This window comes from Hylobates moloch, unplaced genomic scaffold, assembly GCF_009828535.3.
Source record: "Hylobates moloch isolate HMO894 unplaced genomic scaffold, HMol_V3 SCAFFOLD_4, whole genome shotgun sequence".
In the NCBI taxonomy this organism is placed as follows: Eukaryota; Metazoa; Chordata; class Mammalia; order Primates; family Hylobatidae; genus Hylobates; species Hylobates moloch.
This window is the reverse complement of record NW_026652279.1, coordinates 107,046,033-107,061,962: the sequence shown is the minus strand read 5'-3', so window position 1 is coordinate 107,061,962 and position 15,930 is coordinate 107,046,033. Positions and strand designations below refer to the sequence as shown.

Genomic DNA, 15,930 nt, shown 5'->3' with positions numbered 1-15,930 from the left:
CAGGCACCACCGCACCCAGTTAATTTTTAATTTTTTGTATGTGCGTGTATAGAGACAGGGTTTCAGTAGTTGCCTCCCAAAGTTCTGGGATTACAGGCATGAGCTACCATGCAAGACCTGTTTTGTTTTAATACTTAGTAATTGGGTGTAAAGTCCTTCAAAAAACAGGTGGGGCAGGTGGGAAACTCCCTTTGTTTGTCTGACACTCTAGCACCAGGGATAAAATTCCAACTTCATCTTAAAGTGACAACATACTTTTCCAAGACCAAGTGCGAAATAGCAAAGGGAAGAGCTAGCTCCGTAGCCGCCCGCCACAGAAATGCCACAAGCGTTCAATTATGGGACAAAATTGGAACACATGGAAACTCTGTGCAGACTCCCGTGACATCTTCCCTCCTCTCCAAGTCCCTTCCCATAGACCCTGCGCCCCAAACGATTATTCCCCAGGGGCCGAGCAGGACGACTTGGGTCCCACTACCCGGACTCAGCGGTGCCCCCACAAAAGCGTCCGAAAAACTCCAGCTGGGGCAGCCCTGGGACAGATGCTGAAAAGTTGTCAGAGGCCCTCGGGCAGTCCCGAGATCTCCCCCAGGCCAGAGGGCCTGACCCTCCCTAAATGCAACGTTCTCCTACATCGGTTGATACTCAGGTTCCCAGAAAAGGGTGGAACCTAGGCTGGACTAGGCGCAGGGCGAAAGTTTAATTCCTCTAAGCTTCACCCAGCTCCCAGCACCTCTCCAGGCGGCCCCGTGGGGTAGGGCGGAGCCAGGTCCAACAGACTCCGCTTCCCCCGCCCCACCCACCCACCCACGGCTAGGAAGCGCCCCGAGAGTTGGCCTCCTCCCACGCTCCGCGCGCACCTCCCCGCCCCCACCCCCACCTGTTGGCGTGCCCAGTGGAACGAGCCTTGGGTCTCCGCGTCAAGTCCCCGGATGCTCACCTCCCCGACTCGCCCCCGCTGTGGCCCCGCCCCCGCGCGGCTCTTCGTGTCACGTCACTGCCTGCGTCGCTTCCGGAGGCGCAGCGGGCGATGACGTAGAGGGACGTGCCCTCTATATGAGGTTGGGGAGCGGCTGAGTCGGCCTTTTCCGCCCGCTCCCCCCTCCCCCCGAGCGCCGCTCCGGCTGCACCGCGCTCGCTCAGAGTTTCAGGCTCGTGCTAAGCCAGCGCCGCCGTCGTCTCCCTTCAGTCGCCATCATGATTATCTACCGGGACCTCATCAGCCGTGAGTCCTCACTGCACTGTCCTTCCTGCCGCACACGGGGGTTTGGGGTGCGGGTGGGGGCGGGGAAGGCGCAGCCGTCGCGGGCCTAGGGGACGCCGGCGGCCTTAGCGGAGCGCGGAGGGGTCGGTGCCCGGGTCTCGCGCCCGGCCCTGGTGCGCTCGGGAGGGGCAGATACCGCGTGCGGCCACCGGCGCGGGAAATGCGGGAAATGGCGGCGCCGGGCGCGCGGTGACGGGCGGCTCTGTGTATGCTGCAGACGATGAGATGTTCTCCGACATCTACAAGATCCGGGAGATCGCGGACGGGCTGTGTCTGGAGGTGGAGGGGAAGGTGAGTCGGTCGGGCCTGCGCGTGGGGGAGTCCGGGCGGAGCAGGCTCGGGTTTCCGCCGCTCCCCCGCCTGAGGTTGTGCAATCCTCCCCGCCGCCTCCTGGCGGAGGAGACGCTCTTTCCGGGCTTGGGTTTTTCTAGAAAACTGGAGGCGGAGTTGATCCTGGAAATAGGCCCGCCGCTTCGGCGCCCATCCTCCTTCCGGGGTTGTCAGGGACATGATGCCTCCGGCTTAGGAGCCCCGAGCCCTTTCGTGTTTGCCCTATTCCTACTTACCAACCACAGGCACCACATGCCTGCAACTGGAAACAACTTTTTAATGACCCCACTTTCTGTTCCGGCCAACAGACAACTCTTTTAAGTTAGGCCGTTTTGAGAAATCCACAGGTCACAACTTTATTCCCAAAATGGTGCTTTTTTTATTTTCAGCAAGAACTAAGAATACTTTTTATCCGTGAACTGTTGGCGTGGAAGGTGCTTTGGATGCGTTTGTGTCTTTTGCAATTATACTGCGTTTTCTTAATGCAGATGGTCAGTAGGACAGAAGGTAACATTGATGACTCGCTCATTGGTGGAAATGCCTCCGCTGAAGGTCCCGAGGGCGAAGGTACCGAAAGCACAGTAATCACTGGTGTCGATATTGTCATGAACCATCACCTGCAGGAAACAAGTTTCACAAAAGAAGCCTACAAGAAGTACATCAAAGATTACATGAAATCGTAAGTGATATTGGCAGTACCTAGCTGATGTCTAGAATCTTACAGGATTTAAAGATTGGCTAACTTTTGAGGTTCTTTCGCAGTGGATATACTTTTGTGAAAGTCCTTTTTTATTAATGAGTTCACTGAAAAGAGTGGTTGCTTTTTTATAATAGGAGCATACTGAAGCCTGCAGTCTGGTTCTGTTTAGAATTAGAATAGTATTTTGAAAATAGTCAACAAGAAATGTAAACATTCTTGAAAGATAACTTCTGTGAACTAGTAATTTCTTAACAGCTGGTTGCCTTTTTCAGTGTTTTCTTTTTTTAAGCTTGGATATTTTTTACTTTAAAAATTGATTTTACTGAAAATTCAATACTTCAACCTGTTAATGAAATGTTGTTTTAGAATCAAAGGGAAACTTGAAGAACAGAGACCAGAAAGAGTAAAACCTTTTATGACAGGGGCTGCAGAACAAATCAAGCACATCCTTGCTAATTTCAAAAACTACCAGGTAAATACCTTAAGTATCTGGATCAAAGGATTGTACAATTTTAACTGCAAGAGCAAAAATTAAGTTGATTAATCTTCAATTCTATACTAGTATTCCAGGTGTAGAAAGTGGCTTTCCCAGCTCTCAAGTGTTTCCAAATCTTGTCTTCTGACTGAAAATGTGCTTCCCAGATGACATTTCTCAGTTTTTCTTTTCGTCAATTGCTTAACCACCTTTCAGTTTTCTGCTTACAGTTCTAATGTGTCTCATTGCTACTGGTCCTCCTCCTAATGTATCTGAGCTTGTTAATTCTACTTTTGCAAAATGTCATTGGCTTTTCCTTTCCTCTAATTTTCCAGCTTCATGCATCCCCTGGCCATAAGATACTTCCAGACTGTATGATATATTCTATCACTGTCAGCCTTATGTTCCCTGTGGTTGACTATATAAGCACCCTTGAGGGTTTGGGATTGTATTTAGGACTGAGAGTAAAGGTTTCCTGAAAGCCTAGTGTTCCTGGATTGCTCTGTACATTATTTTTCTATTTAGGTCACTATTAAGGTGCCTTAATCCAGTGAACAGATGTCTATGATAAGTGAGCATCAGAGCTTTTGGGTACTGGAGTTTTGATTTTTCTGGGGGTCTAAACCTTCCCTTGTACTGTAGTTTGTTTTGAATGGCATGTATTTGTATGTAATGATCTAATTCTAGATATTTTGTTTGCTTCCCAAGTTCTTTATTGGTGAAAACATGAATCCAGATGGCATGGTTGCTCTATTGGACTACCGTGAGGATGGTGTGACCCCATATATGATTTTCTTTAAGGATGGTTTAGAAATGGAAAAATGTGTAAGTACAAGGGAGTAGGTTTAAATAAGTAACGTAAAAAAAGAAGATATTTTAGATGTGATTTGCAGTTTTGTGACACTGAGAACGAGTTTTACAGCGTTCTGAAACATGGTTTTATTTTCTCTTTGGGGATCAAGAGAATTGTGTTTCATTTGTAAAAGATTCTCAGGGTATAAAAAGGCTTAGAATCTTGTTTGTGGAAAACGTTGAGTGCAGATGGGGCATAACAAAGTACAGTTTGGGCTGGGTGTGGTGGCTCACACCTGTAATTTCAGCACTTGGGAGGCCAAGGTGGGTGGATCACCTGAGGTTGGGAGTTCGAGACCAGCCTGGCCAACATGGCGAAACCCTATCTCTGCTAAAAATACAAAAATTAGCCAGGCATGGCAGCAGGCACCTGTAATCCCAGCTAATCGAGAGGCTGAGGCAGGAAAATCACTTAAACCTGGGAGGGGGGTTGCAGTGAGCAGAGATCCCACCACTGCACTCTAGCCTGGGTGACAGAGTGAGGCGCTGTCTCAAAAACAGTACAGTTTAAATGCTGAAGGAGATCAGAGAACACCATTGATCTTCCTCTAGATATGGCCTCACTTTCACTTCATAATCATGTTTTGCTGTATACGTATGGATCAGTATCCGTGTTTTTCACTTTGGTTTACTGATAATGGGCAGCTGATCATTGAAAGCATAGTGCAGTACTAGCTTTTAGTAAATAGAGCTGACTGCTGAACTGGTATGCAAATTGCTTTACTAATAAATAACTCGGTGCCTGCTATGGAAGGAACTGCTGGAAGCTGTACAGAAACAAAGGCATTCATTCTAGCTTTCATAGGCTTCTGTATAAATTAGGAAGAAGATAAACATAAGGCTATACTGAACAAGCAAGATTAGAGTCAACAGTAGACAGAAATTACTTAGAACAGTATAAGATGACTTACCAAAGGGGTTATTCAGACAGTATCTGAGGTTTTTATTTGTAGAGCAGGGTGTGGGTGGTACATGCCACAGCCTTCTGGAAAATGAGCTACCGCTGATTTGGTAAGGGTGTTCTGCATCCACTGATAGACCTTGAACAATTTACTGTTGTTCTTTTGGTTTGCACTAGGATGCAAAAGAAAGAAATCCCTGCGCTTTCTGTCTGTCTTTGTGGCGGCCCAGATTGAATTGGGGAATACATCTATAGCCTAGAAATGTAGGCTGCATGTTAATGGTAATGTAACTTTTGCAGTGTAGTGTTTGAAAAATAATGTAGTTTTTGTTTTTACAGTAACAAATCTGGCAATTATTTTGGATCTATCACCTGTCATCATAACTGGCTTCTGCTTGTCATCCACACAACACCAGGACTTAAGACAAATGGGACTGATGTCATCTTGAGCTCTTCATTTATTTTGACCGTGATTTATTTGGAGTGGAGGCATTGTTTTTAAGAAAAACATGTCATGTAGGTTGTCTGAAAATAAAATGCATTTAAACTCATTTGAGAGAATGCCTTTTAGTTTAATGCACATTTAAACTAAATTCATCCTGTAGTGTTCCTGGAGAAGCTAGAGCCTGGTGGTAGGCTACTACTCATCAATTTACTTCTACAGTGGAGACTACTTCTGGGACTGGAATATAAAAAAGAATCAAAAGTTTTGATTTTGAGTTGCAATAAAGGGAAAGACCATGCTCATAGCAGTGCCAACATCTGAAGTGTGGAGCCTTGCCCATTTCATCACCTACAACGGAAATAGTTAACTGGAAGAGATTACCAAGAGAATAAAAAGAGACTCATTCAGTGGAAGCAACTTTGTCTCAGCTTATTTCACATAAAGAGAGCCAAGTCTATTGGGATGAATGTTAAACTCCCTGGTAACTAGAACAGGGACTGGCAAACTAACCTGTCCGACCACCTGTTTTGTACACTTTAAGGTGGTTGGTTTCCTTTTTAAATGGTTGAGGGGAAAAGAATACCTTGTGGGATGTGGAATTTAAGTTTGAGTCCAGTTTTATTGGAACGTGGCTATGCTCATTGATTTATGGATTGACTGTGGCTGTTGTCAGCGCATGAGCAGAGTTGTGTCTAACAGGCTAGAGCCTGCAAGTTTGCCAGCCCCTGATATAAAAGATGAAGGTACACAATGTGAGCTGGCTGGTGGGCAAAGGGGTAAAAATGTTCTCTGTATTGTGTCTGAAAAGACGGTGAATGAGTAAGAAAATGCATCTATTTGACAGACCTGGAGCAGTTACTATCTGCTGCTAAGGTTTCCACCACAGATGCGAGAAAAACATGTCCTTGCGCTTTCCGGCTGTCTAACTGTGGCAGCTGAGATTGAATAGAGGAATACAAGGGTAAAAAACAGGAAGAGTTTTTGAGGCAGGTCGGTCACCCAGGCTTGTAGTGCAGTGGCACAAGCAACTCACTGCATTCTCCGCATCCTGTGCTCAAGCCATCTTCCCACCTCAGCCTCACTAGTTGCTGGGACTGCAGGCATGCATGCACCCCTATGCTCAGCTAATTTTTGTAGAGACCCAAGTATCGCTTAGTTGCCCAGGGTGGTCTCTTACTCCTGAGCTCAAGGAGATCTGCCCACCTCAGCCTCCCAAGGTGCAGGCCCAGCCTGGGAGGGGAATTTTCAAAACGTGAGTTTTGGGAAATAGTCCCTACCAGCCTTACCTGGTTGATTACACTTGTAAAAGATTAAAAGCAAGCTGGTGACTCTGGTCTGCTTGAACATGTGAATGTAGTGGTTTGAGCAATCTGGAGTTTGCCCTAGTGTGAAATTCCAGACTATGTCCATAGTGTCCAAAACCTGAGGCAGATGCTAATCATGTTAACCCCCATCCCCCTGTGATTGGAAACCTAAATACGTATTGGAAACTTAAAACTTGATAGCAATTTTAAGCATTCTGATAGTTTTTTTTTGTAGGGACGGGGTCATGCCATGTGGCCCAGGCTGGTCTGAAAACTCCTGGCCTCAAGTGCTCCTCAAGCTTTGGCCTTCCAAAGTGTTGGGATTACAGGTGTGAGGCATTTGCATCTGGCTTAGCATTCTGATTTGACGTTGTAATGAAAAGTGTCTCATTTACAGGGCCTTTTGTCCTCTGAAATGCTAGCAGGAAGGGAATTTTCAGGTAGTGGTCAAAGCTGGGGAAACCAGGATAGTGGAGAGGGCCTTGAGGTGAGAGATGGAAGCTAATTGGTGAACTAGCCTTGGAAGCCTGAAACAGACAAGTAGCAATTTAGAGGCCTTGTGGGCTCCACTGCTCCAACTTGCCTTGAAAATGTTCAGTTCTGCAGAAGAGCCCCTATTTCCCCAGTTGTCCTTTCAGTGCTCTTAGCTGTTTTCCCAACATCCAGATCCAATCAAGGTTGGGACATAGCATTTTATCGTGTCTATTTAAGCCAGAAGTGATCAACCCCAGCTGTTTACCTCGTGGTAAACCTTTGAAGATTCCAGATAGAATCTTCTCAGACTTTGAAGACTGCCTCATTTTATATCTTTTTCTGGTTATTCCTAGGGTCAAGACGTTTTGGGCAAGAATAAGGATGTGCACATCAGAAAGCTCATAGCATTTTGTCTTTGATGCTAAGTTTAACACAGGCATGCTTTAGTGGCCTGTGGGCCCTAGGGTTTGTTAACGTGTGGAGAACAACTGAGTGGAGTAAGAGGACTTTTCTAGGAAGGTCCTTGTAATGTGACATTTGAAAACAAATGAAGGTGTGGAAGTAGGCTATGTGGATATCAGGACAAACCATTCCAGGCCAAGACAACAGCAGTTGGTCTGGAGTGTGATGTGTTCTGGGAAAAAAGTGGCCACTTTGCTAACCCAAGAAGACAGGAAGGGTTGTAAAGCAGTGTGAGTGCACGAGGAAGGAAGACCAGACCTCAAGGAAACCACAGGCACTCTGAGCAGAAGAGTTACATGATAGGACTTAAATTTTTAAAGGATCACTTTGGCTGCCAGGTAGCAGGGTAAAAGCACAGATTAATTGTGTATAATGTGTTTTTAAGGCAAAGATGATAGTGGCTTAGTCTAGGGTGGTAGACTGAGGTGGTAAGAAATGAAGATAGAGACAACAGGATATGCTGATGGGTGAGAGGATGGATTTAATGTTGATACAAGTATTTTGGTCTGAGCGTTTGGAAGAAAGTTGGCACTTAGACGGGAATTCGAGTTTAGTTTTGTTAGTTTTGGATGTGTTAAGTTTGAGATGCTGATTCTTCAGAGCAGTCTAAGCTGGAGAACTATATAGAGACTGGAAAGATACCAATAGACATTGAAAGCCATGATACTGGATAAGGTCATTTGGAAAGAGGATAGACTGCATTCCAACATGAGATCGGTTGACAAAGAGAAACCAACAAAGGTAATTAAGAGGCGCTCCCACTGCACTTGTACTCAGAAGGCTGTGGTAGGATTGTTTGAGGCCAGCCTGGGCACTACAGGAAGACCCCATCTCTAAAATTCAGCCAGGCACCACGGCTCATGCCTGTAACCCCAGGACTTTAGGAGGCTGAGGGGGGAGGATCGCTTGAAGTCAGGAGTTAGAGACCAGCATGGGCAACATAGCGAGACCTAAAAAAATTAACTGGGCATCTAGTCCCGGCTACTCAGGCGGCTGAGCCAAGAAGATGGCTTGAGCCCGAGAGATTGAGGCTGCAGTGAGCTGTGATCATACCACTGCTCTCCAGCCTGGGCGACAGTGAGACACTATCTCAAAAATAGAAGTTTAAAAATTTTAAAAAAGAAGGAACTGCCCCTGAGGTAAGAACCAAGGGAGGGCCTCCCAGAGGTCAGGTGGAAAAAGTTTTAGGAAGGAGGAAGTAGTCAACAGGGTTACCTGTTGCAAAGTACTTAAGTAATACGAGGCCTGATAGTGGTAAACTTGACTATCGTTGGATTTCACTAGTGGGAAAGTAAGTCTAATTAAAATGCACTCGAGACTTAACAGTCGCAGGCATGAAATACAATAAGGTACATGGTTTTTTTTATGTGTGCATCTGCTTCAGTAATAGGTGTGAATTACTCATTTGGATCATTAGGAGTTTCAAAATCTAGTTAAATCACTGGATTTGTATTGATGTAAATTCTGTCATTCTGAACTGCAGGGATTGTCAGTAACTTACAGCAAACTAAACTGGTGATAATTATGGTAAAGTTGCAAGACGAGCAATAAATCTCAACCAACTTGAGAAAACACTGATAACAAAGCATCCTTAAGGTTATATGTGTGTGCACACAGGTGGAGTGGAGTGACTGGCTGGCAGCAGAATACTCAGTAAAATGGAACTAAAACCATGAGGATTTACTAATTTACAACCAGTAAATTAGTGATCAGTAATTTACAACTAGTAGGTCACTAAAGAGCTCCAGCTTTGTGGCAATTGGCATGTGTTTCTAGAGACTATCCATAAGAACTGTGAGTGCAACTTGAGGTTTCTGGAAACATTTAATATTTCATTATTCCAAAGGAAAAGGCCTTGATTAAAGTGTTTTTAACATAAGCAAGTAAAGAAAAAGGTGCCATAGCTAGGCACAGTGGCTCATACCTGTAATCCCAACTACTTGGGAGGCTGAGGAGGGAGAATCGCTTGAGCCCAGGAGTTTGAACTTGGAGCCAGTTAACGACTGCAACACTGCACTCCAGCCTTGGTAACGGAGGGAGGCCTTGTCTCTTGAAAGAGAAGGGTGCCACATACCTTCCATTGAATAAAAGTTGGCTGCTATGCTAGCCATCTCAATTAGCTACACTAAACGTGGAGCTTGCAGATAAGTTAAAAATCATAATAGTGCTGATAGTTTCTATTTACCCCACTGAAATCCTCCAAGTCTATCCCTTAATCAATACAGCAATGATAAATCAGGCCCCTGTGCATGTCAGCAGTTCAAAACAGATTTTACTACTGTAGGGGCATATTTTTAACTACCAGAACATTCCAGTTTATTTTTTGAAAGTCTGTAGATTTGTGCGGTTACACATAGTTTCATATAATTGAGCCTGGAAGTTGGCATTGAAGTTTCCTCCATATGCTGGGCCATGAGAACCTTTGGGAGTAAATGTGGCTTTAGCTGGAGTCAATACAATTCAGTGAGAGAAACGTGAGATATGAGTTTAGGGGAAGATTCTTTCCAAAATAACTTGTGCAATGATGTTTCCCTCAATTACTTTCTCCTCCATTCATTTATATATGCATTCCACTCCTCTCTGAGTACAGAGGTAGAGCAAGGAGCACAAACCGGGGAGAACACTGCAGTGCTGTTTTGTGTGTGAGTCACAATCTACAGACAAAGGAAAATTGAGACATCAAGGGACTCACTGGAGGGGCCCTCTGGGACACAAGCCACAATTATTAGTCAAGAGTTATAACACAGTGTTTTTAATAATAGGACAGTAGAGCTACTAGCTACCATTTAGTCCTGAGTTTCTGGGGTTTTTTTATTTTTGTTTTTTTTTGGGGGGGGAAGTCAGGTTCTTGCTATGTTGCTGGAACTAATCTCAAACCCCTGGCCTCAAGTGATCCTCCTGCCTTTGCCTCCCAAAGTGCTGGGAACATTTAGGCATGAGCTACCACACCTAGTTACTAGAAATCTAGTTTTTGGCTGGATGTGGTGGCTCACACCTGTAATCCCAGCACTTCGGGAGGCTGAGGCAGTCAGACCACTTGAGCTCAGGAGTTTGAAACCAGCCTGGACAGCATGGTGAAAGCCCATCTCTATAAAAAATAGAAAAAAAAAATCTACTTATATAGTTGTTGATTTTCTCAACATGTAAAGAAAGCAGATAAGCCCTAGTTTATTATCAAATGCGGCTTGCATATGACCTCATCTAGAGCACAGGGTTATCAAATTATTCTACTGTTCCCTAAGCAGTTGGTAGAAAACTGGTATTTTCTGGACATCTATTCAAAACAGCTACACATGTAATTTCCTTTTCCTTGAGTACATTAATTTGGGAGTTATCCTTAAGAACTACCAATTCATGTAAGTCAAACACCCAAACTAGTATTCAATCTGGCGGTGGAAACTGGCAGTTAAAGAGGAAAATTACTGCACATGAAATTAGAAAGAAAAAATGAATACCTCTTTTGACTACCTCAATGAGGTAGAAGAAAGTGCATCAACAGATGGCAAGTATAAAATTGGAAGCTAAGCAAACTCAGATCTTGGGCATGATGCACTGTAACCTTTTCTTCATTATGTTCCTAGCACCCCATCCTTCCTAGGCCTCTCCCATTGTATTAGCTTGAAGGGACTCAATCCACAGTGGTGGATTTTGTCAGATGGAACACAGGCTGTGTGTTAGTACCGTTGGTGACTGCCATTATGTCAGCATGGTAACACCAGCTGCTGGTATCTATTAAAAGTAAAAGTGACTAAGCTTCTGAAATTTGGTTAAGTAATGTGCAACCTGTTCTGCTCTGTTCCATAGACCAGGGAGGAGGAGGAGGACTGGGTGTGAGTGTGAGAGCAGCAGAGATTTTCACGTAGGGGAGGAAAAATTGCTTTCCACACCCATTGCTAAGTTCATGACTGAGGCCCCTATAACAAAAGACAAGTTGACAAAAGCAAAGCATACACTTTTTTTTTGTTTTTATTTCTTGAGATAGTCTCGCTCTGTCGCCAGGCTGGAGTGCAGTGGCACGATCTCGGCTCACTGCAACCCCCGCCTCCCGGGTTCATGTGATTCTCCCACCTCAGCCTCCCGAGTATCTGGGACTACAGGCACGCATCACCACGCCCAGCTAATTTTTGTATTTTTAGTAGCTGCTGGTTGGTTTCACCATGTTGGCCAGGACAGTCTATCTCTTGACCTCATGATCTGCCTGCCTCGGCCTCCCAAAGTCTGGGATTACAGGTGTGAGCCACCATGCCCAGCCAATGTACAAATTTTTAAAATGTTTTCTGTGACATGGGAGCCTTCATAAGAAAATGAGGACCCAAAGAAACAGGTGAGCTTGTGTATTTTTCTGTTTTGGTTTAATGAAGAGTGAACAGTTGTGCAAAAGTATTGGACAAAGCGGAAGATCTAATGGTAAACCGGGGGAACTTAGCAAGGCCTGTTTGTTCAGATTCTACTCTGTGTTTCTGTCTTCAGAGATGAGGATATTTATTTCCCCTGGGTATATGGAGGGTACCTCTCGAATGAGAGTAATTTCTTTCTTTCTTTCTTTGAGACAGGGTCTCACTGTGTTGCCCAGGCTGAAGTGAAGTGGTGTGATCATAATTCCCCGTAGTCTCAAACTCCTATGCTCAAGAGATCCTCCCACCTCAGCCTCCCAAAGTGTTATGATTACAGGCACCAGCCACTGTGCCGAGCCTACACCACATCTATTGAAACAGAATATTCAGCATTTAATATTTCGGGTTTTTTGTTTGTTTGTTTTTTGAGAGAGAGTCTCACTCTGTCATCCAGGCTGGAGTGCAGTGGTGCAATCTTGGCTCACTACAACCTCAGCCTCCCGGGTTTGAGCGATTCTCCCGCCTCAGCCTCCTGAGTAGCTGGGATTACAGGTGCCCACCACCGTCCCTGGCTAATTTTTGTATTTTTAGTAGACACAGGGTTTCGCTGTGTTGCCCAGGCTGGTCTTGAACTCCTGGCCTCAAGTGATCTGCCCACCTCAGCCTCCCAAAATGCTGGGATTACAGCATGAGCCACCGTGCCCAGCCAGAATGTCCAGCGTTTTAAAAACCCTTCTGGGATTTCAGCTCCCTGCTGGGGATTGAGGAACCACTATGGTAGCAGGAACCATGGGAAGGAAATGAGCTCATGAGATAAAGGAAAACAGCTCAGGCAGCTGGCTTGTGGTTACTGCCCTCTTGCTAAAGCGACATATAAAGCGCCAGAGTGGAAAGGAATCTAATGCGCCTCTCCAGTGCTCAGCACGCTTAACTTCCATCCCTCTTAACCGCAGTGCCGTGAAGGCCCTGCAGTTCTCCAGGTGTGGCTTGGCCTCATTTTCCACATTGTATGTTAATGCAATAATTTTGTTTTTTGTTTTTTTGTTTTTTGAGACGGAATCTCGCTCTGTCGCCCAGGCTGGAGTGCAGTGGCACAATCTCAGCTCACTGTAAGCTCCCCCTCCCAGGTTCACGCCATTCTCCTGCCTCAGCCTCCCAAGTAGCTGGGACTACAGGTGCCCGCCACCACGCCCGACTAATTTTTTGTATTTTTAGTAGAGACGGGGTTTTACCGTGTTAGCCAGGATGGTCTCGATCTCCTGACCTCGTGTTCCCTGCCCTCAGCCTCCCGAAGTGCTGGGATTACAGGCGTGAGCCACCGCGCCCAGCCAATGCAATAATATTTTAATGCAGCCTAAACTGACGTTTGCTTTCTTTGGGTAATATCAGACAGGAGACTGGTCTTGAATTTCTGCCAGCTAAAACTTGTTTTCATGCTTGCTGCTGAAACCAGGTCTGCCCCATCCACACTCTGGCGCAGGTGGATTTTGGACTCACACACAGGAACTTACACTGTGATACCTTTTTCTCACTTTGCACACCAGATGTCTCAGCATCCGATGTGTACTTTAGATATTTTCCTTCCTAATTCCTTTTTCTTTTTTTTTTTTCATTCTATTTTAGCTCGGCTAAAACAAATAAAAGATAAGCATCTGCATCAATTTGGCAGACTTACAAGAAAAAAAGGCATTCTTTCCATTTTGGAAGAAGGCATGTGGAATTAGTACTATGCAGTGGCGGTATTTTGAAATCTGGGTTCTAATAAAAGTCTGACCACTTGCTGTGAGACCTCCGCATCTTAACCTCTCGAAGCCTCAGTATCTCCATCTAGAAAACAGATACTCATAACTTACCTCATCGGCTGATTTGGTAAGTAGAGGCTATCATAGGAGTGCCTTTACCATGAGAAATTCTTACAATACTGGTCTCTACTCTGAATCAGTGCAAAATACAGGATGCCTGTTCACATTCTCTGACTTTTGTGTAGCCTTGGGAAACTGCATCACGAATATGTTTTAGGGGCCGGGCACGGTGGCTCACGCCTGTAATCCCAGCACTTTGGGAGGCCGAGGCGGGCGGACCACAAGATCAGGAGATCGAGACCGTCCTGGCTAACATGGTGAAACCCTGTCTCTACTAAAAATACAAAAAATTAGCCGGGCGTGGTGGCGGGCGCCTGTAGTCCCAGCTACTCGGGAGGCTGAGGCAGGAGAATGGTGTGAACCCAGGAGGTGGAGCTTACAGTGAGCCGAGATCGTGCCACTGCACTCCAGCCTGGGCGACACAGCGAAACTCCGTCTCAGAAAAAAAAAAAAATATGTTTTAGGCCGGGTGCAATGGCTCACGCCTGTAATCCCAACACTTTAGGAGGCCAAGGTGGGCGGATCACAAGGTCAGGAGTTTGAGACCAGCCTGACCAACATAGTAAAACTCCGTCTCTACTAAAAATACAAAAATTAGCCAGGTGTGGTGGAAGGTGCCTGTAATCCCAGCTACTTGGGGGACTGCGGTGAGAGAATTGCTTGAATCCAGGAGGCAGAGGTTGCAGTGAGCCCAGATTGCACCACTGTACTCCAGCCTGGGCAACAGAGTGAGACGAGGTCTCAAAAAAAAATCTTTTTATCTATCCCTAGATTCTTCTTCAAGGTTGATAAGCAGTTTGATGTCACTTTAAAATGGGCAACTCATACCTTCCCTGTACCACGTGAAACCTTGTGTGCCTATATTCTTTTTTTTTTTTCCCCCAAACATTGCAGGGTTGATCCTAGTCTTGAAAGTTTGGGCCTTTCCTCTTGGCCTGTTTCTGGAAGAAATGCTCATGAGGTGGGTGAGAGGCAGATGATATCCTGTTGCTCTGGCCCCACCCTGGGGATGCCAGATGACAGCACCGCAGCATTTTCAATAGGTGACCCGCCTGGGAGGAGGAAGGAAAAATGTGCCCCAGGCCATTATGGAGAACACCTATGCAGTTGGAGAATGCTAAAGACACCCAAGGGTGTTGTCCTCTCCCTCCTGAGAGAAGCTAAAAAGATCCAGTCAGAGTGCTACAGAAATAGAGATTTAGGATAGAAAAAAAGGAAGGATTTCCTAAGCACCACCAGGGCTATCAGGCACTGATATGACTTATTTGTGAACACAGTTGTATAGAATTGTTATGTGGCAAAGACGAAGATCATGCTGGAATGTCTTCCATGTATCCCTTGGTGGAGGCAGTGGGCAGCATAAAACTACAAGATGGCAGGTGGAATCTTTAACCTTGTGGTCTGGAGACCGCATGATAGGGTTGCAGTGTATTTTCCTTCTCTACATGCTTGGGCCCTCATTCTGTTTTCTCACATTCACTCCATCCTAGTGTATTCTTGGATCCTGTCTCCCTCCCCTTGAGATTCTGGCTCTAACTAAAGCCAAATATCAGACCAACTTTACCTGTCTCATTAGACCAATCACAGGCAGATTCTTTATTTTTCTTCTTCTTTTTGAGACAGAGCCTTGCTCTGTTGCCCAGGATGGAGTGCAGTAGCACAATTACAGCTCACTGCAGCCTGAAACTCCTGGGCTCCAGTGATCTTCCCCACTCGGCCTCCCAAGCAGCTGGTATTATAGGTGCGCTGCACCACGCCTTGCTTAGTTTTTTTATTTTTAGTAGAGACGAGGTCTGCTATGTTGCCCAGGCCAGTCTTGAACTTGAGGGCTCAAGTGATCCTCTTGTCTTGGTCTCCCAAAGTGCTGGGAATATAGGCATGAGCCACTGTGCCCAGCCTACATTTATTTTTACTTTTTTTTTTTTTTTTTAGACAGAGTCTCACTTTGTTACCCAGGCTGGTGTGCAGTGGTGCGATCTTGGCACACTGCAGCCTCGACCTCCTGAGCTCAAGTGATCCTCCCACCTCAGCCCCCTAAGTAACTGGGACTACAGGTGTGCACCACCAGGCCCAGCTAATTTTTTTTTTGTATTTTTTTGTAGAGACGGGGTTTTGCCACGTTGCCCAGGCTGGTCTTGATTCACTCACTTCGGCCTCCCAAGGTGCCAGGATGACAGGTGTGAGCCACCCCACCTGGCTAGCTACATTTCTTTTTTAGAAAGAAAAGATGGTTCATCAAACTTCAATACAGCCAGGTTGAAAATGTTTCAGACTGGCCGGGCGGGGTGGCTCACACCTGTAATCCCAGCACTTTGGGAGGCCGAGGTGGGCGGATCACAAGATCAGGAGATTAAGACCTTCCTGGCCAAAAAGGTGAAACCCCGTCTCTACTAAAAATACAAAAAATTAGCCGGGTGTGGTGGCGGGCGCCTGTAGTCCCAGCTACTTGGGAGGCTGAGGCAGGAGAATGGCGTGAACCTGGGAGGGGGAGCTTGCAGTGAGCTGAGATTGCACCACTGCACTCCAG

The 15,930-nt window shown here is 45.8% G+C and overlaps 1 protein-coding gene and 2 non-coding genes across 3 annotated transcripts; all 3 read left to right on the top strand.

Annotated features, from left to right (window-relative positions):
* Window positions 1-1,040: 1,040 nt before the first annotated feature.
* On the top strand, window positions 1,041-5,073 carry TPT1 (tumor protein, translationally-controlled 1). Its single transcript, XM_032150815.2, has 6 exons — window positions 1,041-1,225; window positions 1,482-1,555; window positions 2,083-2,273; window positions 2,661-2,766; window positions 3,478-3,594; window positions 4,862-5,073. The coding sequence occupies exons 1-6, from the start codon at window positions 1,198-1,200 to the stop codon at window positions 4,862-4,864; spliced, it is 519 nt and encodes a 172-aa protein (XP_032006706.1). The 5' UTR covers window positions 1,041-1,197; the 3' UTR covers window positions 4,865-5,073.
* Window positions 4,644-4,773, top strand: LOC116467686 (small nucleolar RNA SNORA31). Its single transcript, XR_004247892.1, has one exon. It is a non-coding gene; the product is annotated as a small nucleolar RNA SNORA31 (small nucleolar RNA).
* Window positions 5,074-5,794: 721 nt separating the features above from the next.
* Window positions 5,795-5,928, top strand: LOC116467687 (small nucleolar RNA SNORA31). The gene has a single exon (XR_004247893.1). It is a non-coding gene; the product is annotated as a small nucleolar RNA SNORA31 (small nucleolar RNA).
* The last annotated feature ends 10,002 nt before the right edge of the window (window positions 5,929-15,930 follow it).

Coding starts and splice junctions, on each gene's coding strand:
- TPT1 (XM_032150815.2), top strand. CDS start 1,198: ATGATTATCTACCGGGACCTCATCAGCC. Junction 1,556..2,082: donor GTCTGGAGGTGGAGGGGAAG/GTGAGTCGGTCG, acceptor TTCTTAATGCAG/ATGGTCAGTAGGACAGAAGG. Junction 2,274..2,660: donor ATCAAAGATTACATGAAATC/GTAAGTGATATT, acceptor ATGTTGTTTTAG/AATCAAAGGGAAACTTGAAG.